This window comes from Coffea eugenioides, chromosome 5 (assembly GCF_003713205.1).
Source record: "Coffea eugenioides isolate CCC68of chromosome 5, Ceug_1.0, whole genome shotgun sequence".
Classification (NCBI taxonomy): domain Eukaryota; kingdom Viridiplantae; phylum Streptophyta; class Magnoliopsida; order Gentianales; family Rubiaceae; genus Coffea; species Coffea eugenioides.
The window spans coordinates 35,394,799-35,420,146 of record NC_040039.1 but is presented as its reverse complement, the minus strand read 5'-3'; the positions used below and the strand labels follow the sequence as shown (position 1 = coordinate 35,420,146).

At 34.9% G+C, this 25,348-nt stretch overlaps 2 protein-coding genes across 2 annotated transcripts; both read left to right on the top strand.

Annotated features, from left to right (window-relative positions):
• The first annotated feature begins 4,488 nt into the window (after window positions 1-4,488).
• Window positions 4,489-11,138, top strand: LOC113771459 (putative cysteine-rich receptor-like protein kinase 9). The gene is made up of 4 exons (XM_027316037.1): window positions 4,489-4,596; window positions 4,699-4,830; window positions 10,424-11,013; window positions 11,072-11,138. The coding sequence occupies exons 1-4, from the start codon at window positions 4,489-4,491 to the stop codon at window positions 11,136-11,138; spliced, it is 897 nt and encodes a 298-aa protein (XP_027171838.1).
• LOC113769856 (cysteine-rich receptor-like protein kinase 10) lies at window positions 10,948-23,392 on the top strand. The gene is made up of 7 exons (XM_027314161.1): window positions 10,948-11,297; window positions 21,031-21,177; window positions 21,251-21,375; window positions 21,464-21,674; window positions 22,199-22,436; window positions 22,572-22,722; window positions 22,856-23,392. Exons 1-7 carry the CDS (start codon window positions 11,246-11,248, stop codon window positions 23,186-23,188), a joined length of 1,257 nt encoding a protein of 418 aa, XP_027169962.1. The 5' UTR covers window positions 10,948-11,245; the 3' UTR covers window positions 23,189-23,392.
• The last annotated feature ends 1,956 nt before the right edge of the window (window positions 23,393-25,348 follow it).

Here is a 25,348-nt window from a genome sequence, read left to right as displayed (position 1 = left end):
TTAATCAATTTTGAAGTGACATAGGAAAAAGAAGTAAAGAAAGATATTTAATCTAGTCAACTTTCAATATTACAAAGTACTCACTTTTGATCTACACACACAGCCATACAATCTCACATCTACGATATCAAGTATTCTCCAATGCACACAATCACAAGAAAAGAAACAGACCTGGCAGAAACCAATTTGACCAACATTATTATATACTTCTGCAGGATAAGGACTTGGGTATGTTTACAATTCATAACAAGTGCAAATGCTCCAGTTATAGGGCTCGGATTCAGGTCAATTATTTGCCTTCACATTACTCAATGATAACGATATCATATAGGAATTAGAACACGAGTTTCATCTAACTGCTATATATATCACATAAATGCAAGCCTGAAGCAATTGACAGCGTATAAGAATTAACCCTTTGAATGGAACTGTCATTACTTGATATGACATAATTCAAGCTCAGGAGTTACAGGTTTGGTAAAACGATCAACTCCGTGACATTCAAGGTGGCAAAGCTGTATAATTTTGCAACTTTTTGCACATGAAAGTTGCCCTCACCAAACGTTCATGGTGGTTATATCTTACGTAGAAGATAGAATTGTTGAACATTAGTACGAGAGAAAAGGCTAACAATACTTGTTTAGATGTGCACACAGTTAAAATAAAAGAGGAAAAAGCCACCAATACTTGCGCATATGGATGCATGTCTGCATCAATATCAATGTGAACATATTGTCCTCAATGTAATGCTAATAATGTGTTTTTTTAATCCTTTTGCCTTATTTACGAATTTTATAAAAATTGCAACCTTTCATTCTTCCTTTCTTTATGTCTTTCCTTTTTTTTTTACTCATTCTTTGTACCTTTTTACAAATATTTCCTTGGAAAATTGTACCTAAGAAAAACAATATTTAAAATAAACAAATATACTTGTTTTATGCACTCTTCATAAAAATGTTTCTGCGGAATGTCTTCTTTTGCCTTGTACATGTATAAATATTTTCTCAAATTATTTTATGAAAAATTTTAAGTAAATAGAGTATTTGAATATAATTATTTTACCAAAAATAATTGAAAAACCATCATGAAAATAAAAAATTATGTAAAATGCATGAAATAATCTTGTTTAAGAAATACAAATTAATTGGTAATGTGCTTGGCTTTAAGAGAGTAGTAGGAGAATTAAAAAAAAGAATAAAGGCTTCAGTGCTGGGCAACTATTTATATAAGTAGGTTGTTTTCATACCCAAAAGAAAGTGAAAAATAGTGGTTGTCATTAGGGTTGTTAATGGGTTGGATCAACCTAAACTCGGCCTATTTGATCCGAATTAATTTGAGTCGAGCCTTGCATATTATTGGGCTGTAGGGTTAGGTTAAGGTTAAGACTCGATTAAATTGTAAGTCGAGTTTGAGTTTAAAGAGACTCAGCTCGATTAAAACTCGACTTGACCTAATCAATTAAATACATAAATAGCTATTTTTTTTATTCATAATGATGTATGTTATTTAATAATTATATATTCTACTCTAAATAGTTTATAACATATATATATTATGGTACAATAAAATAAATATTATATGTATATTATTTTTAAAATTATGTATTAATTGTAAGTTTGAGCCAAGCTCAAATTGGACCGAAACTCTGGTATCTTGGTGAACCGAGTATGCGTTTTACACATTGAGCCTAGATACTGAGTCCCAAAACATGAAAGTGCTACTTTATTTTTACAAGCCAAACTTGGACTTGTCAAATCTAACTCGTAAGGCCCACTTGAAACCCCTAATTGTGATGGAAAAATGAATGCATAATTTTGTTCTAGTCATCTTGGTGAAAAGTTTTCATTTCCCTTTAATTTGTCCAGTTACTTGTGGTGACAAGTGTTCAGTGGGCTAGTAGCAACCTTCATTAACCTGCAATCACTGGAATTGGCCCATAATTAAAATAAGGCTCTTAGAGTTCTCCTCGCAATTAGACTCTTAGAGCTCTTAGAGTTCTCCATCATGGGATTGGAGAAACATTAGCAGATGATCTCTAACTTCATCCACCTTATGTCCCTCATGCTGTGAATAAATCAACAGCTCCTTAAGCTTTACAGCATTCCGCAGAAAAAATTTCACCAAAGTACTGTCCGTTGGCTTATGAAAGTACGAATATACCAGTTTGATTACCTTGAGGAAAGATAGATATCCAGGCAACAATTGAATTTGATTGTAGTCATCAGCAGCTTGCCTCGAAATTCCTGTTTAATGAAGTTAAACAAGGAAGACAATGAATAGGACTACAGGTTAAACATTAAGGAACCACCGAAGCACATAAACACAAAAGTTAAGGAAGTCTGCCAAAAAAAAAAAGGACTTTCAGGAGCGTGGAAATGGTAATCTTTATTTTACCCCAGCAAATGTAAGTGATTCAAGACCCGGTGCCATCTTCATGAGTGCTGCATCACACTGAATTGGAATGCTTGCTGAATACACTTTGAGGTGGGCAAGCTCATAAAAGAAAAGAGGAGGACATTGCGGATTCGCACCAGCAAGTACCTTGAGGAGATCGGGCAATTAGGCTAGCATTAGAAGGGCTGAAAGGTGAACCAACCTACTCCATACTTGAAACTAGTTTAGCTCAATAAGAGATTGTTTAGAATTGGTTCGCTAACTAATCAAGTCAAACTTGAATAGCATCAACTTTCAAAGTATAAAAATGAAATATTAGAATTTGTAGATAAGAAAACGCAACCTACTCGAGCTTGCCTTGGTAAAACCTAATCTGAGATCAGCTTGATAAATAAATAAAGCAATTCAAAAACAATTTCAAGCTTACAATAATCAAAGAAGTTTGAATAGTTTGATGTTTGGTTTGATTAGACTTATTTACAGCCATAAGCATCAGTCAAGATACAACACAAGAAAAAGGCATAGGGGTATTTTTTAGCAAGATCATGTACATCATGAAGCTAATCATTTATCAGAATGGCAAGATGTCTTAACTCATGAGTCATGATAAATCGTAGACTGAGCCTGTTACTTGCCTCTATATTCTTATCTACAATCTCAAATTGCGTGAATAATGAAAGGGAATAGCAAGAGGTAATTGCAAAATTAAATTCTGAAGAACTATAAATGAACAATTTTGCTTGAGGTGAGATTTAGAAACTGGCATAAAGGAGAATCTTTACCCGGACCAGATCAGTAGATAGTTCCAGGAAGCTGATGAAAGCAGAGAATCTTGTCAAGATCATACAGGCTCGAACACCTGTCGCGCTTCTTTGGTTAATATTGTCATTCATTTCAGGCTCCGAATACTCTAGAGATGCATCAACAATTTTTGATAGGCTAGAAAAATAGATATTGGCGAACTTATCAACACTACATTTGAAATTTGCAAGGTTGCCCCTACAAATCTCTATTTTCCAGTCAGTTGTTCCGTCATTTGCACGTTCACAGATGTTCAAAGATGGAGCCTGTCATCTCGAACCTAGCAAGCATTGGTGTCTGTATTTTAAGCTTATTCACATTCCTCCATTAGCAATCTGATGACAGAAACTCTTCAATGACAGAGTAGGTAAGAAATATGGCTAGAAGGGTCACCGTTCTGGAATTCAATATCATGGATATCCAAAGTTCGATGGTTTGAATTACATATGGTCATTGGAATTTTAAACTTGCAGAGTTTGAGTTTCAATCTCGTCGGAGAATCAAATGTGAAAAACCAACGGGGAAATACTAAGTTCCCTTCGTATGAAATACAAAGCCTCGGGACATTAGCTCTTAGAGCAGCGGTGATCCAAATTTTCAAACGGAATGGATCATAGGCATCTAGAAACAAGAGGTGACACTCTTTAATAGATGAATTCTTAGAAAGAGGAAGCACTCTGTCCACAAAGTCCATAAAATCTGTCTTTTTAGGCTCCTTCTGCCGCTTCCATTTGCCTCACTTGTGCGAGTATCGAAAAATCTTTCCTTCATCAAAGGCTAAGTTATAAATGGAAGTCCATTTGTACTCCCATTTATCAACACTAGTTCTAACAGCATCCTCTATTGGTAAACGGGATAGGATGCGACTCAAAACACTTTCGGGAAGTTCACTGATTCTATCTTCTTTACCGTCCAATAATTTCCTACTTCCACTCCACTTCTTTTCTGGTCCATACTTCCGATTTTTCAAAACCAGAACTAAAACTAGCTAAGATCACTTGGATGTTGGATTAGAACTTGAATTGGTTGGTTGGTTCCCTTGTTAGTTGGAAGATAGAATTCGATAATTCAAAGTTAATTGGGAAAAGGCAAGGGCTTCTTAGATGCAATTGACTCTAGGCTTCAATAATAATTCAATGTATTTGGTAACAAGAAAATTGAATTTTCACCTGTATTCCCCCTAAACCAAATAGGCGCATCATTTGAGAACTCAAAAGGTAATGCAATGGAGTCTCAGAAATTGATTATTGTGGCATCAAGTGTAGAAAGATGCTACAGCAGTGATAAACAAAAATGGCGTCCTTGAATCTTTCAAAAGATAAAACAGATTCTGTATGTAGCTTTATGGGTCCAGACTGGAGTGGAAGTTCATGCATCTGCTGCCAAACCGACTATGGCACTGTTTAGATAAAGTAATTGAAATAGTAAAGTTAGAGATCATCCCTTGTTGAAACCAGTTTTCATTTTTTTTTTCATTTTTTTTTTCATAACTTCACCTAACAGGATTATTCAGATGAGGCTGCCGACAACCGTGAAGGAACCAAATTGATGCCTGGAGACTTCTTATCTTCCCTCAAGGTAGTCACATTGCAATTTTCCTATTTCCCTTGCCCCTCGGAGAGTCCATCGGAGAAGGTATTGTTGGCATTATGTAGCCTTATACATGAGATGAGAGAGAGTTCTTGGGAGGTGAGAAAAATTATATAAGAGTTAGGTTTAGGTTCAAGTTGTTATAATCTCATAATAATCTTTTGTCTCATTTATTTTCATATTTATGTCATTAAATTGTTATATACTTTGAGACATGTTTGTTTCGCGGCTGGATCAAAACAAAATTGTTAGGGAGAAACACTTTTCATTATTTGTCATTAATTTGTTGTATAATTTGAAACATGTTTGTTTCGCAGTTGAACCACAACAAACTTGCTAGGGAGAAACACTCAAGAGATAAGAAAAATTATATAAGGGTTGGATTTAGATTCAAATTATTATCATCTCATAAAAATCTTGTGTCTCGTTTATTTTCATGTTTGTAGTTTATTTGTCATTAAATTGTTATACACTTTGAGATGTTTATTTTGCGGCTAGATCACAACAAACTTGTTAGGGATAAACATTTTTCATTATTTATCATTAAATTATTGTATACTTTGAAACATGTTTGTTCAGTAGTTGAATCACAACTTGTTAGGGGGAAACACTCAAGTGAGCTTGCTAAAAAGACCAAATATGTAAGTTAAGAACCTAATATTGATGAAAAAGGTTAAACCGCTGGGTTTTGGGCCCTCATTTACATATTAAGGACTCTTTCTCTCTCTCCCAAACTAACGTGAGACATAATTTTTTATTCATGAGTCTAATAATCTCCCTCTTCATGAGTAACAAGTTCTTTTTCAAGATACTTTAATACTCAACGCAATTCCACCATAACATCTATGTCATTTCCTCTACCAATCATAGATCCAATATTCTTCAACATCCAAACTGGATTTCAAACCCGGCCAATCCATGGCATACTTGGTCCAACAGTAGTCAAACTTCTTGGCACTTCAGTCTATCACCAACAAGATAAGCTCTTCTTCAAGCACACTTCAAATCTCAACGCAAACCCACATTAACGTCCAAGGTCATCGCTTCTCTCAATCATAGACCCACTATTCTTCAATATCCAAATTGGGTTCCAAGTTCCTGCCAACCCATGGCACACTTAGTCCAACACTAGCCAATCTCCTTGGCACTTTAGCCCACCACCAATAAGAGAAGTTCTCTGATCCAACTCTGAGAAAAATTCACTTGCCTATGAGTAGTCCAATCTCGCAATTAGAAGATTCGAGGAAACACCAGAGAGAGTTCACCAAAAAGACCCAGTATGTAATTAAGTCAAGAATCCATCATTGACCAAAAAGTTTAAATTATTAGGTTTTGGATCCTCACTTACATATTAAGAACTCTTTCTCTAGATTTCGAACCAATGTGTGTTGTGATGTAGTCTCCATAGTTTGATCGGTTGAACCCTTGAGTTAGGATTTAGTGGTGATAGCAATCTGTCCCAAATTTCAATGGGTTACCCATCCTTTAGACAGGATGGATTTTCCAGTTTTGAGATTGGGTTTGATACGAATCTAATTCCATTTATACCCATCAATTTGCCCATTTTGCCATCTCTAGGATTTAGTGTCGGCCCTTTATGTTTGACAATTGAAGGGTAAGATTGCTGATCGAATGAATCCCTAATATTGAGATAAGTGATGGGATGGTGTGGGCTGTAGTATAATCTAATAGGGGTTGAGGCTTAGTTTTATGGTGCTAGAAGATGTTGCAAACACTGGTTCGAATTTGACACATACAAGTTCATACCTTTACCCCTATAATTAGAGAATATTGCCCCACCGCTCTTCAACAAGATTTTAGTTTCTTTTTAAACATATTTAAGTAATATTATTCTTTTTTATCACTTTGTCCACTCCAAGAAGATTGATTAAAAATAATAAATAACTCATTTCGCCTCTCACATATAAATAAAAACCAATCACCAAAGATTCAACTTTATCTTTATTCTTCTTCTCACTCTTGTCCAATTTGCTCTCACCATACAAATCCATTCGAAAAGTTGCTGTCTTTTTTTTTCTCAACACATATAAATTTGTAAAAATTGCTAGCTCTCTTGTTATTTCACCTTCACAAATAGATAAAACTTTATTAAGAATTTTGATAGGGATTTAAAATTTGAAAGTAGCATAATTTAACATTTTAAATTTGCCCCCATTGAATTTTTTTCTAGCTCCACCCCTGCATGGCTCATGCTTTATATATAGAAAGATCAATGGAAAAAGCATGCCATATGGTGTGCAAATTAATAAAAAATTAAGTTATATTTATTAATGCCAGTGGAAGTTATTATAACTTTTATATTTTTTGTTGCAAACAAAAATACAAAAGAAGTATGATTCTTTTTTTTTTTTGGCCAAAGAAATAACAGACAAAAAAGAAATTATTGGAAGTTATTGAATTTTAGTAGTTATCTATAGTAAATCTTTACTTTTGGAAAAATAAAAGATGATAAAAAGTTTTAACACTAAAACCATGCCTCATGCTTTATATATAGAAGGAAAATCGTCCAAAATATACCTTCCAATTCGCCAGTGGAATTTTGTCATTCCTTAAATTTAAAATGGTGATTTTACTTTCCTCATAAAAAGTATAAGAGGTCTAATATGATCGAAATCACTAATTTCAACCACTTATGGCCTGAAAATAATCACATGATCCATACATGATGAATAGATCATATGTACTAACCAAAAAGTCTTTTAACAAACAATCAGGGCAAAAGTAAAAGTGACTATAACTAAGGCAGGTTTAAGCCAATTTTTTTTCTCTCTGTCTCTCTCCATTTCTTCTCACTTTTTTTTTTCATTTTTCTTTTTCTCTTCTCTCCCTCAGCAAATCGTGGAATTGGAGCCTGCAAATCATAGATTTAGCTCTACATTTGCCAAAATTACTTTTTTTTGTTTTTTTTTATTTGGTGTTGTCTTCGAAGTTAGAAAAATATGCAAGTGTGAACTCTTCAATCGCCGTTTTAATCCTTTCACGATCTTTACCCAAATCACTAGAGAAATCATCCACAACAATCTTAATATGGGTCCGCCTGTCGTATTTAGCTAGCCCTGACTGAGTTCGACACATCCTTGGTCTTATCCAACTTCTGAGACACCCGGAGTAATTCAACCCTCTTTTAAACCACAAGTTAACAGATCAGAAGAAGTTCCTTTTCTTGGTTCCTTGCCTTTTCCTAGACGCTTGACTAGGAGCAGAAATATTGCAACGTTGGAAAACTTTTTTAAGACTAAAGTAACTAAGCTATAAGACTAAAAAATCCATGCTAAAGTTGGTCAATGGTCAAAGGAAGGACTCTTTCTTGTACCTAATAGTTGGGGTGGAGAGGGGTGTAAGGGTAAATATATATATTTTCATCTTTTATTTGTTCCTTGATTTTTAATTTCAAGAAGTGCAACTATTAAAACTTGTTAAAAATCTTCACAACTAGTAGGGTATTTTTCGGAAGCTAAGGTGGGGAGGGGGCAACGTAGCTCCACACCTGCCTCAATCTTAACACTTCTGCAGTTATCTAATCTTAGGCATTTAGGTTTGCTAAAGCTCCAATGTGGAGCGAGAGAATAGCAGTACCTTTTCATTCTTGAAAAATCCTTTGTCTTTTAAATTCTTTTGAGTTTTACAAAAATCTATTATTCTTTTTCCTGTTCGGGCAATCATAACTGTTAATAATGGCTGAAACAATACAAATTATTCCCATTTGATAATTTCAGCATATATGAAAATAAAATACTAATAGGTCCTAGAAGAATGCGCCTTATAATAATTACCAAATAGAATAAATATCTAAACTAGATTTAGCATTTTATGAACAACATGAACATGTGCTCGATAAATATACATATGATGTAAATTTGGACAATTTTGATAATGAAAATATTGAATCCAAATATAAAATTCTGCACAATAATTTCTTAGCATGAACAAAGAAACAATACGAATAGAAAAACAATCCTGAAAAGTTAAATTTAACATAAGAATTGCAATGAAATGCTAACAAGCAAATGGATTATCAAAATTGATAATATAAATGACGAGTTACACGCGTAGCTCTATTGTGACAAAGACCAACAAAGATCATAGTGGTCGCTCCTAAGGCATGAAAATTGTTTATTTTTACCTTCTGAGTTGCATCTTACTAATGCTGTAGGCACCCTTGTAAATATGTTCGAAAATCCAGCACAGACATGGAATTGGTCATTAAAAACTGGGTAGACGTTTCTTTCCTTTAAATTAATGCTTGTCTTATGATTTGTCCACTTAACCAAACACAAGGAACCGTAGAGAATTAAAAGTAGTGTGACAATGAAAATTATTGGAAAGTTTCAGTCCAATTAAAATGTGACAGACTGTACATGATCTTGTCCTAAATTACACATAACCTCCCTTGGTTTTTCATTGGCACATGATTCCCCTTAGATTTCAAAATATCCCCATAACGCCCTATGATTTCATGGGATATGATAAATAGACAGAAAACATCAATGGCTATAGTGATTGAACAGAAGTGCTCCAAAAATGCATGTGACGAAATAATGATATATACTTAATGTCCTGTATGATTTGTATGAATATCCATTTTAATCCTCTATAGATTTTGCATTTATCTACATAATTCTGCTATAATTTTATGTAAGATGGTCTGGTCATTGTTTGAATTAATGTTTAAATAAAGGTAATACTGGTATTTCAAATAAATATATTTTAGAGGTTATTTTTCCATCAAATTTCCACGAGGCTGTGTATCATTTCCCCTTTGAACTATATTTAGAGAACTCTTTCTTAAAACCAGTGTTGAACTACAATATAGAGATTCAATTTGGGTCAACTTTTTTTTATTTAAATTTGGGTCGAATTTATTCTTTAGAGCATTAGTAGAATTATAATTATCCTCCACAATAACGTTGTTTTGATGTTGTTAGCATCCTCAAATTTCCACTTCCGGCAAAATTCTTTAATGACGTATAGAAGTTTTAGTTACAGACTAGCCATCCGATGGCTCATTGTAAATAAATATATCTTACTAATGCAGCAGGCAACATTGTAAATAAATATGTTAGAAAATTAACTGGCCATCAAACTTGATTTGAAAAGCAGCGGCGGACATAAAATTGGCTGTCAATTGTGGCGAAATGGCTGGATATTTCTACACCATCAGCATAAAGATTTTTTTTTTTGTTATTTAGGTGCATGCTATATTTGTTAAAAATGAATTTAAAATTTGAATAAAATTTATGTGTCATGCATCTTATTAGTGTGAAATGGATTTACACTGACAATGTTTAGAAAGAATAATCCAAAGTTAAAACCAAATAGAGATTGAATTTGGGACGATTAGAGCACTAGCTTTTAGCTTGGTCTCCATTAATCTGTCACAATGACATTCTTCAATATTGTCAGCATTTTCCACTCCCGTCAAAATCCATAAAGGACGTATAGAGAGAATTCTGGTTACAGACCATTCAGCTGATGGTTCCCGTCCAGGCACTTCGTTGACCGACTTGCTAAAATAAAGTCATCCTAGACTACACGTTTTCCTGGCCTGTACAATTTTCGTGATCCCTCAACCAAAACTTTGGCTCCTATTTTACAACTGTAATTTGTGTATTTTTAGCCTTTTATTCTTTTGATCCCTGCCTGTGAAATGACCTCCAGAAATTTGTTGTTCCACTTCCAATATTGCATGCTTTGTCTGCTTAGCTTTCATACCAGACTCACTAGCCCCGTTACTTTTCTTGGGTATTACTGTGTAAATACTACATACAACCCTAACAGTGCGACCGGCAGCATTTACAGAACCAATCTAAATTTCGTGCTTGACACCCTTTCTTCAAATGCATCTCGGACGGACACCAATGGCTTCTATAATTTCAGTACTGGCAATGACCCTTCAAACAAGGTCTATGGCCTCTTTCTCTGTCGAGGCGATGTCAGCGCTGATGTTTGCAAAGGATGCGTAGCAAGTGCCACCACAAGAGTATTTCAAGAGTGCCCGAATCAGACGGCTGCTATTGTTTGGTATGACGAGTGCTTGTTGCGTTTTTCTGACCAGACAATCTTCTCCAAGGTTGATTCCAGAGTGGCAGTGGCTATGTACAATACACAGAATGTCACTGAATCGAACTGGTACAACTTCGTATTGCTATTGGGAAATTTGTTGTATAACGCTGCGGATCAGGCTGCAAATCAAACATGGGGCAAAAAGTTTGCTGTTCAACAAGCCAACTTTTCCGCTTTTCAGACGTTGTATGCCCTTACACAGTGCACACCAGATATATCTGGTGATGACTGCAAAGGGTGCCTTGAAAGTGCTATCAGAATCAATCTGACCCGTTGTTGTACTATCAGAGTGGGAGGCAGAGTGCTCTTTCCAAGCTGTAATATTAGGTATGAGCTCTACCGCTTCTACAATAGTGCATCCCCTGCACCACCGCCTATGTCAAACTTACATCCCTTCACTGGCGCTCCTCCTCCTAGTTCCACTAAAGGTATGTTCTGGAGTCTTGCTCTGACCATTTTTTTCCCCTAGTGTTAAAAACAGACTTGATTCTTACAATTTTTTTGTTTTTATTGAATTCTGGATCGAAAATGAAAATGAAAGGGCTATATTCGCATAACTTTATTTAAATCCAAACCTTTAATACATTTATAATTGGTGTGAATGACAGTAGAATTTGTACAAGGAGTAAATTTCAGCATTGGCATATAGTACAAAACAGATTTCAGCATAAGCACATCATACTGATCATGGCACTCATGATTTGTCATATATGGTAGAATTTTAAGTGGACTTATACTTCCTAAGACAGTAATTATCTACATATTTAGCCTTTTTGCAATCATTAGAATGGTAATTAACTATAGAATATATATTGAAATAATAGCGTGGTCGCCATCGTAGAATCCCATAGGTATGATAGCTTGATTTGAGAAACTGGGTGGGGCTTCTCTCCATTACGTTTCTTTTAGTTTTCCTTTTATTTATCCAATTGACGAGGTCTTGCCTTAAACCAAATTTAATAATCTAATTATCTCAAATTCTGCAAGTATATAGTTTGTTTAATGAGTATAGGAGGTATATATATACTAAAAACTCGTAAAAATTTGATTTTTTAATTAAAATTTGGCATTTTAGTCTATTATCATTTTTTTACATAGTTAGTGGTTCTTGGAATTCTGAAGAAGAAGAAAAAAAAAAGAGTTAAAATAGCTTGTTCATCAACAATATATGACAATATAATACAAGATGAGACCGAGAGTGAGTTAGGAAGTGATAAGTAAAATGTACTGTGTTTTTTTACGGCCAACTTATAAGTCAGACCTATTGTGCATGTATTTCCATGAAATTTGACCAAATTACCAATCAGATTTTAAAGTTTGACCATGTTACTAAGTAATGCTAAGTATTGATAATGGGGTGAGAGACTGATAGGATTGCAGGTTAATCATGCTATCATTGCCTAGATCACAAGAAGTAAGCTTGGCCTCATCTGAGCTACAAAAAGCCCTCTATGGTGGCACTTGTAACCTATTTTTGAAACTCCTACCAGCAATCGATTTGATTGAATTCAAGGGTCAATGGGTTCGATCGAATCAGACCGGTATTAAAAATCAGATGATGTCATTATGACGTCATAAACTTATATTAATTTTTAAAAATAAAAAATAAAAAATACTATTAATACATTAATTAGGTTCATTTTTACCTCATAGTCCTTGCATCACATCAAATTCTTAAAACACAATTGAGTTACAAATTGAACAAAATGACAAATCAATATCAAATACTTAATACGAATTTTAAATAAAAATTCAACAATCATATTTCAAATTAATTTGTTAACTTTTGTAAAGTTCAAATGCACATGCATGATAAGTCGTAAACAAAATTGACAATTATTTGTACCAAGTACAAAAGCTAAAGTTGCACACGAGAATTATAAAAGAAATTTGCAAGCATAATTGTAATTGTTCAAAACATAAAGGGTCAAAACACAAAATTAGAAAAATTTTAGATTTGGAAGGCAGTTGCCACCTACCTTACCTTTTGCCTTCCTACTCTTCATTCGGTCCAAACCCCTACCCCTCTCCTCATGCACCAGGTGGAAACATTTGCGTCTCTTTCTTCTCCTTCTTCACTTCAACTTTCAAGTTTCAACCTGCGTTTTCCCTTTTTTTTTTTGGCTCTTTCCAGTCAACTTCAATCAATGTTATTCGAAAATAGAAATTCACCAAATTAAAAAGGAAAAACAAAAAACACGACATTATCAAATCAGCAGCATGCATCATCACCAAATTACCAGGGGGTTCAATCTCTGCATTCTTTTTTTTTTTTTCCTTTCATTTTGTGATTTTTCATTTTTGTTTCTTTTCTTCAAATAGGCAGGATTCCTTCTCTCTTCCTCTATTTTCATTCATTCTTTTTTTTTTTCATTTAGATCTAGATCTTTAGAAGTTGATAATGAAGATATATTCATAGATCTATCTTCTCTCTTCCTTTTTTGTTATTTTCTCTTAGAACTTTGTGCTTGTGATTTCCAATACATATTACCAAATTGTTGGAGGGATCAAATTAAGGCTCTAAAGAAGAAGAAAATTTTGGAAAAAGAAAAAGAAATTAGCAACGGGAAAAAAAAGCAAAAAAAAAAAAAGTATAAAACCAATTTGAACGAGTTTCTAACATGCGATTTTTAAAGATGACTCAAACCAAATAACTAACCACTTTCGTTTTGACTGATGGAGTCCACCAATCCGAGTTTTAAAAATAGTGCGTGTAACCATAGAGGTCCAACTACCAGCCCGGTCATCATCAAGCCTTTAAGGCTTGGTGAATTACCATACCTTGCCTCTCATCAATTACCATATTAAAATGTGGACTTGATTCAAAAAATTCAAGCAGGTGTATTACGTAACCGTTTGATTTGGTGATGGTTCAGTCCCTTCCGAATTACCCATGAACCTCTTTAGATCCACTCTTCCCCTAGTGTATCCTAGATTAGGATATACTACAATTTTCTGTCTCCGGAAAAAAAAAAAAACCATAGGGTCCCGGGTCCCTGATAATGCTATGACTGAAAGGGATATGAGCTCTTTTGCATTAGTTAACCTCGAGTCTCGACTGACACATTATACTTTGACTGGTCAACAAAAAGACAAGTTGAATGTTCCAAAATGCCCATCAACATATGACATTGTCCTCGATTCCCGGTTAATGGGCAACGGTAACCTCTTCCTTTCCTCGTTCCTTTATAGCAAACATTTGCCTTTAACCTTTACTTCACTAGTTACTGTTAGGACCGGTGCAAGAGTAAACAAACTAAAGTTAGAACAAAATAGGTGATATAACCGACCATATAATGATTAGGCGGTAGACACCAGCCATATAACAATTAAGCGGTAAAACCGACCATATAAAAGGATTATGGCAACTCAATAAAGACAAATAATAAAGCAAATAAAAGACACAGAAGATTTACGTGGTTCGGTCAAATTGACCTATGTCCATGGGCGAGTGAGGAGCAATATTTCTACTATGAAGAAGAAAAACAAAAGCTGTAGGAAAGTGGTTCCTAAGCCAAAATGGCACTTACAAAAGGTTTAGGAAATATTCCTAAACTCAAAACAAGAGAGCCTAAAATATTTGACTATAAATGGGTTAAATGACCCAAAAAACTAATAACCCATATAATAATTTCTTGAGTGGTGCACCCTTCTTCACCACTAAGCCCCCTTATTTATAGGAAGCAAACAAAGGAACTCCTAAAGCTTCTTCCGATGTGGAATGAAAAATTTTTGCCACAAAAGTCAAACCTTGCGGCTCAACAAACCTCCACCTTGGCATAATTTTGAGTCCCACCATCGACAATAGTAAACTTGCTCCACTTTCTCCATATAAGCCCCAACGGGCCATATCATGAACAATGAACACCAATCAAATCCAAGTACTCCTTGAACTTGTAAATTGGAAGAGATTTCGTAAACATATCGGCTGGATTGTTCTTAGTATTGATTTTCTGAATAAGGACTTTTCCTTCAGCAATGATATCCTCGAATGAAGTGATACTTCACATCAATATGCTTCGTCCTCTCATGATATATCTAATCTTTAGTCAAGTGTATGGCACTTTGACTATCACAATGAATAACAGTAACACCTTGATGTAGACTAAGTTCGCTAAATAAACTCTTCAGCCACAAAGCTTCTTTGATTGCTTCGGTCACAGCCATACATTCTGTTTCTGTAATAAATAAAGTTACGACAGGTTGTAGAGTAGCTTTCCAACTGACAGCACAACTGTCAATGCAAAATACATAGCCAGAAAGTGATTTTTTCCTGTCAAGATCCCCAGCGTAGTCTGAGTCTACAAAACCAATCAAAGTGTTATTATTTTTTCCAAACTTCAAACATGTATTTGAAATACCTCGCAAGTATCTGAGAATCCATTTCATAGCCTACCAATGTACTTTACTAGGGCAGGACATATATCTGCTAACAACACTGACTGCATGTGAGATATCTGGACGAGTACAAGCCATTGCATACATAACATTGCCGACTATATTAGAATAAGGAACCCGTGCCATATATTCTTCCTCTTCATCTGATTGTGGTGATTGAGCAGCAGATAGCCGAAAATGGCTAGCTAGAGGAGTAGATACTGGTTTAGCATCTTTCATGCCAAAACGCTCCAAGACTTTCTCAAGGTAATTTTTCTGGGTCAAGAATAACTTCCCTACTCCTCAATCTCGCTTGATATCCATGCCAAGAATTTTCTTAGCTGCTCCCAAATCTTTCATTTCAAATTCACTATTTAACTGCAGTTTCAAAGTGTGAATTTCTGACAAATTCTTGGCAGCAATGAGCATGTCATCAATATAAAGTAATAAATAGATAAAAGAATCATGATCTAACTTCCGGAAGTAAACACAATTATCATACATGCTCCTCAAATAACCACGATCCAACATAAAGGAATCAAACCTTTTATACCACTGTCTTAGAGACTGTTTCAGTCCATATAAGGATTTATTTAACAAGCAAACATGGTCTTTTTTACCTTCAATTTCAAAACCCTGGAATTGCTTCATGTAATTTGTTTTTCAAGTTCGGCATGTAAGAAAACTGTCTTAACATCAAGCTGCTCTAACTCCAAATCATACATGGCAACTAAAACAAGTAAAATACGAATAGAGCTATGTTTAACAACAGGTGAGAATACATCATTAAAATCAACACCTTGTACCTGACTATAGCCCTTTGCAGCCAATCGTGCTTTATACCTTGCATCTTCAACCCCTGGAACATCTTTCTTTTTCTTGAATACCCACTTGCAACCAATTATTTTCTTATTTGACTGCGACTTTACAAGAACCCAAGTTTCATTCTGATGAAGAAATTCAATTTCTTCATTCATCGTAATCAACCACTTTGTAGAATCATCACAAGAAACTGTTTCTGAATAGGTGGAAGGCTCACCAACTGCATCAATTTCTTTTGCAATAGACAAAACATATGCAACTAAATTTGCATATCTTTGTGGTGATCGAATGTCTCTCCTTGGTCTATCTCTAGCTATGGAATATTTCTCTTTATCAGAACTATCTTCAACAGTAGATTCAAGTTCATTTACTGGCACTTGATGAATAGAAGATTTGGTATGAAAAGGATCGGAACTGCCAATATCAAGTTCCACCTGCTTCTGTTTACTATCAGTAGTACAAGGACTAGAAGACTCCTTCTTGGAAGATAACATAAATAACTCATCAAAAGTAACATCTCTACTGATTATAAATTTGGGATCAGGACACCATAATCTGTATCCTTTCATCCAAGAAAAATGTATTTTTTAGCCCTAGGCTCTAATTTTTCATCATTCACGTGCATGTATGCTGGACACCCAAAAACTTTTAAATTGGAGTAATCAGCAGGAGTACCTGACAAAATTTTCTCAGGAGTTTTGAAATCAAGAGGTGCAGAAGGAGAATGGTTGACAATATAACAGGCTATATTGATCGCTTCTGTCCAAAAGTCGTTTGTCAACCCTGCATTGGAGATCATATACTATACTCACTCCAAAAGCGTTCTATTCATACGTTCGACCACACCATTTTGTTGAGGCGTCATCCTAACAGTGTGATGCCGAACAATTCCTTCATTTTTGCAAAATCTATCAAATTCACCTCCACAAAATTCCATGCCATTATCTGTTCTCAACCGCTTAATTTGTTTTCCTATTTGTTTTTCAATCAAATCTTTCCATTGTTTGAAAGTTAAGAAAACATCATTTTTATGTTTAAGAAAATATACTCAAACTTTCCTTGAATAATCATCAATTAAAGTCAACATGTACCTGGTACCATTTTTAGAAGGAGCATGAGAAGGACCCCATAGATCTGAATGAATGTAATCAAGAGTACCTTTTGTCTTGTGAATTGCTGGTAAACTGAAGCTGATTCTTTTCTGCTTCCCAAAAATACAATGTTCACAGAATTCCAATGGCCCGGTACTTTGTCCACAAAGAAGTCCTCTTTTGCTCAGTATGCTCAAGCCTTTTTCGCTCATATGCTCCAAACACATATGCCATAATTTGGTGATGTCTGTATCTGACAAAGATGATGTTAAAACAGCAGCAGCACCTGTAACAGTAGATCCCTGCAAAATATACAAAGTACTAGATCTGTGTGCCTTCATAACAACAAGAGCTCCTTGAATGATTTTGAGAACTCCATCTCCACCTGAATACCTGCACCCAATAGACTCAAGAGTGCCCAAAGAGATGAGATTTTTCTTCAAATTTGGAACATGTCTAACATTTGTAAGCGTCCTCATAATACCATCGTATATTTTAATCTGGATTGTGCCTTTGCCAACAACTTTACAAGCGGCGTTGTTACCCATTAAGACAATTCCACCTTCAGTTGATTCATATGTTGAAAACCAGTCCCTATTGGGATACATATGATATGAACAATCCGAATCTAAATTCCACTCATTGTTAGACCTAAAAATATTTTCTTCAGACATCCGAAGCATATACAAACTTTGCTTCAAATATAGCCAATTCTCGACTGTCTTCTTCATATACAAAGCTTTCAATTTATCCCACATAACCTTGGCCGAAGTCTCCGTTGCTACCTTCCGCAAAACTTCATCGGAGAGATTTAAGATTATGCTGAGTCTGGCCTTCTTATCTATTTCCATGAAATTCACATCCTTTACATCTTCTGGTTTGTTCTCGATTATGTGAATCGCTAGATCAACTCCGTCTTGAACAAGTATAGCCTCCATCTTGAGCTGCCACATCCCCAAGTTGACATTTCTGTCGAATTTCTCGACAACCGTCTTTGTTATCGTCATTATTACTACAAAATCTGTAATTTAAAATTTGTCTCAAAAAACTGGTCAAACAAATATGTAAGTCTCGTTAGCGGACCCCACAGGGTGAGCGGGCCCCACGGGATGAACGGGCCCCACAAGGTGAGCGGGTCCCACGGATAAACGGACCCACAGGATGAGTGGGCTCCACAAGATGGACGGGCCCCACCAGATGAACCTGTCTTGCAAAATATATCAACCAGCTCTGATACCAGTTTGTTTATTCCTGGGCCAGTCCTAACAGTTACAATCAAGGTTTGCAAAATGGGATCCTACGTAGGATCGATTTTAGTTTAATAGGATCGGATCATAGGATTGTAAGTAAGATTCCATAAAAAATTTCCAAATTAACTAAATTAATTAATTTAAAATTCATATACAGTTTTGTACAACTTTAAAAATATTAAATAAGTAAATGATTTATAAACAAATAACATTTTTTACCTATAGTTTGACAAGAAATAAAGCAACGGAACCCTAAAATGAAAAGAAAAGGTTCGAGCATCTTGTCTAATTAGAAATAAGAAACAACCTATCTTGACGCTTGATAGTAAAAGTATCTAGTACACATATATAGCTGATAGGCATAATTAAAATAAACAATCAAATTAGGCGTTACGAGTACTCGTAGTTGTTTTCGTTGGGCGACTTCTTTTGCCAGAAATTCTTTGAACTTGGACAAGGATGCAAAGACAATAGAGAATTAGAGATGGGAAATTGGCAAAATTTTGTGAAATTTTATTGGAATCTAGATAGGGCAAAAGTATGGAATGGAGATTGGGAAGAACCAAAGAATCTTTTTCTCTCTTCGTCTTTTGTGACTTTGTCTCTGCTTGTTTCATTCATTTGCTCCCGAATCCTTTTTTATTGTACCTTTTAATTTGTTTTTGAGACAAAAATTGTTGCAAAATTATAATTAAAGGATCTAATTCTTTGATAAATTACAAAAATGCTCAAAATATTTCCATTTAGCCCTACATTTACAAAATTCTCAAAAATTCGTAGGATCACAATGGGATATCGTAGGATCGTACGATCCTATATATGATCCTACGATCCCACGAACGATGCTAACGATCCTATACAAATTAAGGCAATTTTCGATTCTATATACGATCCGAATCGATTTTGCTGATCCGAATCTTGATAACCATGGTTACAATAGGGCTCCAGCATCCAAGCTCCATTAAGCAGCCAACTTTACTTTACACAACCAATCTGCTCATTGATCGGCCTCTAGTCGTTTAGAGCACAATTTTAGACTATTAAACTCTGTCGTACATTAAGTTTTCAAAAAAAGAAGATCATTTAAAACGATTCTTACATTTTATCAAATGAATTTTTTCGTCAATCACTTTTAAAATCTTAATTTTGTGTTCCTTACAAATTCAAGTTAGTAAATTTTGGTACAAACCTAAATTTTTGACCACTTTTAACTTAAAATCACTCGATGATTGACATGCAATAATTTTTTATATGCACAAAAATGTCAAATTTTATTTTTTTTAATGGCAAAACAAATACAAATTGAGTCAAATCCCACTTTTTTAGAAAAAAAAATGAATATGATTGAATAAAATCCTATATTTTTAAGGACAAAAATATCGATCGAGTCGATTATTTAATTGCAGATGGGTCTCACTTTTTTGCCCCAAAAAATTAATCATGTGTGGATCATATTCAGGATAAGAAATTATCAAAAAATTTAAGTTGAGAATTTTAAAAGTGAATAACAAAAAATTTATTAAACGAAATGTGAAAAATGTTTTAAACAATTTTCCCTTTTAAAAACTACATTACCTTTCCATCTAAGGAAACAAAAATGCCCAAATCTCATCTACCAGCATTACCATTACATATGTTCAAATTCCACAACTATAATACCATATATGTATGTATATACGCGTGACGCGAGTATGTATGTATGTCGGTATGCTTATGAAGCGAAGGAAAAAGTAGAAAGGAGAAAATGACTTGGTGATACCAGTCTCGAGGGAATTGAATAGGAATAGGTACGTTAAAATGAGGAGGTGGTTATGGTGATTGCAGTGGCAGTTGTAATAGATCTGAAATGGAGTAAATAAGGTTTGAGACGAAAAGGTGCTTTCTTCTTCTTCTTCTTTTTTTTTCCTCATTTTATTTTGCCTTTCCACACCGTTGGTTTGGTTATCTTGTATTTCTTTCTTCTTAGTATTGGTGCATCTTCCTTTACTTTATCTTTAATGTTTCTTCTCCACTTCTTTGTCTTTTATCTCGTTCGATTCTGATACGTACTTTCTTGTTCTTCTGGGGGAAACACCTATTTGCTAATTTGCCACCCAACTTTTCTAAATTTAGTAATTAATTATCTTCGGCTTTTTTGCTAGCAATTCTTGTGCCTAAAAACGCTATCCCATTTGTTTTGGTTTTTATTTTCCAAGTCTTTTTAAAGTGGGCCATTATTGTCATTTGATTATATCCAACGGTTGGATCTGGACAGCCGCATTTACAAGCGTAGTTGTAATTTGGTCCAAACACAGAGCTAAATTTGTAAATTACTGAAGCCACAGGGAAGCCAAGCTAATTACTGAAGTCTATTAATCCATAACTAGAACAATTGGTATGCTGGGATTGAAAATTGATCGTCAAAATTTTTTTCTATTTACCGTCAACATGGAGTATGTGAGACGAAAAGGTGGCGAAAAACTTTTAAAGCATACTGAATGAATATTTTTTCAAATAATGTGTTCTTGCGTAGCTATCCGTCTATGTAATGGGCTGTCTCGGAGTTACACTAATCCAAAGTTCAGCAAACTTGATCTCCTATGAGCTGACTTTTGAAGTAAATTAAACTTCCTTTAATCCAGGCAAAGGGCGAAGACCCCTACGAGCAGCTTTTCCAATTGCTGTCCCACTAATCGGGGTTGCTTTTGTGCTATTTATCATAGCTTTAGTCTTCCTGAAAAGAAGATCAGGGAAGCGATATGCTGCTATGGCACAGCAGGAGGCAACTGGTAAAGTTTATTGATTGCAATTACAGGAAACCTCAGAGATTTTTGTACTAATAGTCGCTTATCCCTGGTGTAGATGGAGTTGTTGAAATCTTTACAGCCGAATCCTTACAGTATAGCTTAACTGAAATTCAAATTGCCACAAATAACTTCTCTGTGGATAGCAAAATTGGCGAAGGTGGATTTGGTCGTGTATACAAGGTCTCTGCATGAAATATTTTGCTTTTGTGAATTTGAATATCTACACATTTAATATTTCAATTAAATTCTAGTATGCATGTTTACTCAGGGTGTACTTGGTAATGGACAAGAAATAGCTGTTAAAAGGCTGTCAAGGAGCTCAGGGCAAGGTGCAGAAGAATTTAAAAATGAAATTGTAGTAGTTGCAAAGCTTCAACACAGAAATCTAGTTCGACTATTGGGATTTTGCCTGGAAGGAGATGAAAAGATACTCATCTATGAATTTGTTCCTAACAAAAGCCTTGACTCCTTTCTCTTTGGTGGGTTCAATCTAGACATACTTATAGTAATTTTTTGTTGTTCCATGTGATCTTGTTCTATTTTACTTGACTTGCCATTTTATGGAAATGACGGACAAATTGCCTCTAGACAAATGTTTAATTGGTGTGAATTCTAGTTTAGATCCTTAAACCACAGACGCACTCAAACTTTAGTTCTTAAACTTTAATTTTGGATACTTCACCTCCTAATGCATCACATTTGTCACATATCATCACAATCACTCAGTCAATTGTCAAAACTGATGGGATAATGGCAAGTAATGATCAAAGTGGGATGGAATATTCCATTTGTTTTAATGATTTCATTAATAATTATACTGAAGTGGGACAATTTAAAACCTTTAGGGTGAAGTGTCCACAATAAAAATTTAAGAACTAAACTGAGAGTGCATTTATATGTTAAAAGCTAAAAATGTAATTTACCTATTTGTTTATGCTTTCTGGAATTATTGATTTAGTAATTCTCAATGCTAGCACAATATATTGTGTTTAAATTTGTTCAGATCCAGAAAATAAACGATCATTGAACTGGTTAAGGCGTTACAATATCATTGGGGGTATAGCAAAAGGACTTCTTTATCTGCATGAGGATTCTCGTCTAAGAATTGTTCATCGCGATCTCAAAGCAAGCAATATATTATTGGATGGAAATATGAGCCCAAAGATCGCAGATTTTGGCATGGCAAAGATTTGTGGAGTTGATCAATCTGAAGGAAACACAAATAGAATTGCTGGGACATTGTAAGTTTTGTGCCCATACTATCTTTTCTCACATAATATGACTTTGAATCTTTATTGAAAATTATCTACACTTCCATTTCATTGCCTCATTGGGGTTATCTTAGTACTGTTTATAACAATCATTGTGGCTTGCAGCGGTTACATGGCTCCTGAATATATGAGATGGGGCCAGTTTTCGATAAAGTCAGATGTATTCAGTTTTGGGGTCGTTATTTTAGAAATTGTTACAGGCAAGAAGAATAGTAGTTTCCAAAAATCTGAAGATTCTGAAGACCTCGTAAGCTATGTAAGTGCGAATTGCAAAACCTCTACTACTGTTTTTATTATTTTTCTGTGGTTTTGCACAATTGCAGTCAAGGATTTGAACAAATTGAAGTTTTTATGTGTGAACTCCTTATAAGTTGAATTATTTCAAAAAGGTTTGGGAGCATTGGAGACGTGGCGAACCTTTAGCTCTTCTGGATTCAAGTATTGGAGATTCTTTTGCCAAAAATGAAGTCATTCAATGTGTCCAATTAGGCTTACTATGTGTTGAAGAATGTGTCAGTAAAAGGCCTACAATGGTTTCCGTGGTCAATATGCTCAATAGTAGCTCTGTTACCCTACCAACTCCACATCGTCCAGCAGTTTTCCAGAGCCATGGATCGGAAAGCATTGTGGAAGAGCTGGAAGTTGAGCAATCTAATACCGAAAGAATTTCAATTCCAAGCTCTGTAAATGAGGCATCAATTACTGAACCATACCCCAGATAGGGGAAGAAATAGGCCAATTCTGGTTGGGAATATTGAGTGCATCACCAGCACCACATTGTAGTGTTTGTTGCATGACTCGTTTACCAGGAAGGTATATTTCTCCACTAGTGTTGTAAATTAGCTTCTTCACACTTGAGGATTTAAGGAAGTGCTTGAAAGAAAAATGCAAGTTGTTGTTGCACTATAGATTTTTTTTTTCTTAAAAAAAATAGACAACATGTCTTGAGCAAAGTTGGCTTTTATCACTTATATATAGCAAAGTCTGTCAATTATTTTTTCGCTATTTGTTGTCTTCTAGTATCAGAGCAAGAATCATAGGGTCATTGTTTAAAATAATACTTTGGTATAAACTTAAACTAGAAACTGTGATGGGAATTATCTGAAACAGTGCGGGATAGTAGAAGTCTTCACCACGAGTCAAATGCCTAGAACAAACGTTTCCTCCTCAAGTACCAAATTATGCAAGCAATGATTCCTCCTCGATGCCAACCATGTCTTGAGTTTACAAGTCAAATGCCTACAAACAAGCAATGATTGCTCCTGCAACATCAATTATGTTTTGTTGTCCAAGTTTTTGAGCTGCATATTTTGGACAAAAACAACTTGGAATATACACTTGAAGTAGTAAAACTATACATGTTTCGTAACAATTTACTCCGGGCAACTATTTATATAAGTAGGCTGTTTTCATACCAAAAAGAAAGTGAAAAATAGTGGTTGTCATTAGGGTTGTTAATGGGTTGGATCAACCTAAACTCGGCCTATTTGATCCGAATTAATTTGAGTCGAGCCTTGCATATTATTGGGCTGTAGGGTTAGGTTAAGGTTAAGACTCAATTAAATTGTGAGCTGAGTTTGAGTTTAAAGAGACCCAACTTGATTAAAACTCGACTTGACCTGATCAATTAAGTACATAAATAGCTATTTTTTTTGTTCATAATGATGTATGTTATTTAATAATTATATATTATAATGTAAATAGTTTATAACATATATATATATTATGATACAATAAAATAAATATTATATGTATATTATTTTTAAAATTATGTATTAATTGTGAATTTGGGCCAAGTTCGCATTGGGCCAAACTCTTGTATTTTGGTGAACTGAGTATGAGTTTTACACATTGAGCCTAGATACTGAGTCCCAAAACATGAAAGTGCTACTTTATTTTTATAAGCCAAACTTGGACTTGTCAAATCTAACTCGTAAGGCCCACTCGATACCCCTAATTGTGATGGAAAAATGAATGCATAATTTTGTTCTAGTCATCTTGGTGAAAAGTTTTCATTTCCCTTTAATTTGTCCAGTTACTTGTGGTGACAAGTGTTCAGTGGGCTAGTAGCAACCTTCATTAACCTGCAATCACTGGAATTGGCCCATAATTAAAACAAGGCTCTTCGAGTTCTCCTCGCAATTAGACTCTTAGAGCTCTTAGAGTTCTCCAATCATGGGATTGGAGAAACATTAGCAGATGATCTCCAACTTCATCCACCTTATGCCCCTCATGCTGTGAATAAATCAACAGCTCCTTAAGCTTTACAGCATTCCGCAGAAAAAATTTCACCAAAGTACTCTCCGTTGGCTTATGAAAGTACAAATATACCAGTTTGATTACCTTGAGGAAAGATAGATATCCAGGCAACAATTGAATTTGATTGTAGTCATCAGCAGCTTGCCTCGAAATTCCTGTTTAATGAAGTTAAACAAGGAAGACAATGAATAGGACTACAGGTTAAACATTAAGGAACCACCGAAGCACATAAACACAAAAGTTAAGGAAGTCTGCCAAAAAAAAAAAGGACTTTCAGGAGCGTGGAAATGGTAATCTTTATTTTACCCCAGCAAATGTAAGTGATTCAAGACCCGGTGCCATCTTCATGAGTGCTGCATCACACTGAATTGGAATGCTTGCTGAATACACTTTGAGGTGGGCAAGCTCATAAAAGAAAAGAGGAGGACATTGCGGATTCGCACCAGCAAGTACCTTGAGGAGATCGGGCAATTAGGCTAGCATTAGAAGGGCTGAAAGGTGAACCAACCTACTCCATACTTGAAACTAGTTTAGCTCAATAAGAGATTGTTTAGAATTGGTTCGCTAACTAATCAAGTCAAACTTGAATAGCATCAACTTTCAAAGTATAAAAATGAAATATT

What these genes read in the sequence shown, in the direction of transcription:
- LOC113771459 (XM_027316037.1), top strand. Translation starts at nt 4,489, where the DNA reads ATGGCGTCCTTGAATCTTTCAAAAGATAAAACAGATTCTGTATGTAGC. An exon ending in GCCAAACCGACTATGGCACT is followed by an intron (nt 4,597 to 4,698) that starts GTTTAGATAAAG and finishes TTCACCTAACAG; the next exon opens with GATTATTCAGATGAGGCTGC. An exon ending in AATCAAACATGGGGCAAAAA is followed by an intron (nt 11,014 to 11,071) that starts GTTTGCTGTTCA and finishes GCCCTTACACAG; the next exon opens with TGCACACCAGATATATCTGG.
- LOC113769856 (XM_027314161.1), top strand. Translation starts at nt 11,246, where the DNA reads ATGTCAAACTTACATCCCTTCACTGGCGCTCCTCCTCCTAGTTCCACT. An exon ending in TCCTCCTAGTTCCACTAAAG is followed by an intron (nt 11,298 to 21,030) that starts GTATGTTCTGGA and finishes CCTTTAATCCAG; the next exon opens with GCAAAGGGCGAAGACCCCTA. An exon ending in CTGAAGACCTCGTAAGCTAT is followed by an intron (nt 22,723 to 22,855) that starts GTAAGTGCGAAT and finishes TATTTCAAAAAG; the next exon opens with GTTTGGGAGCATTGGAGACG.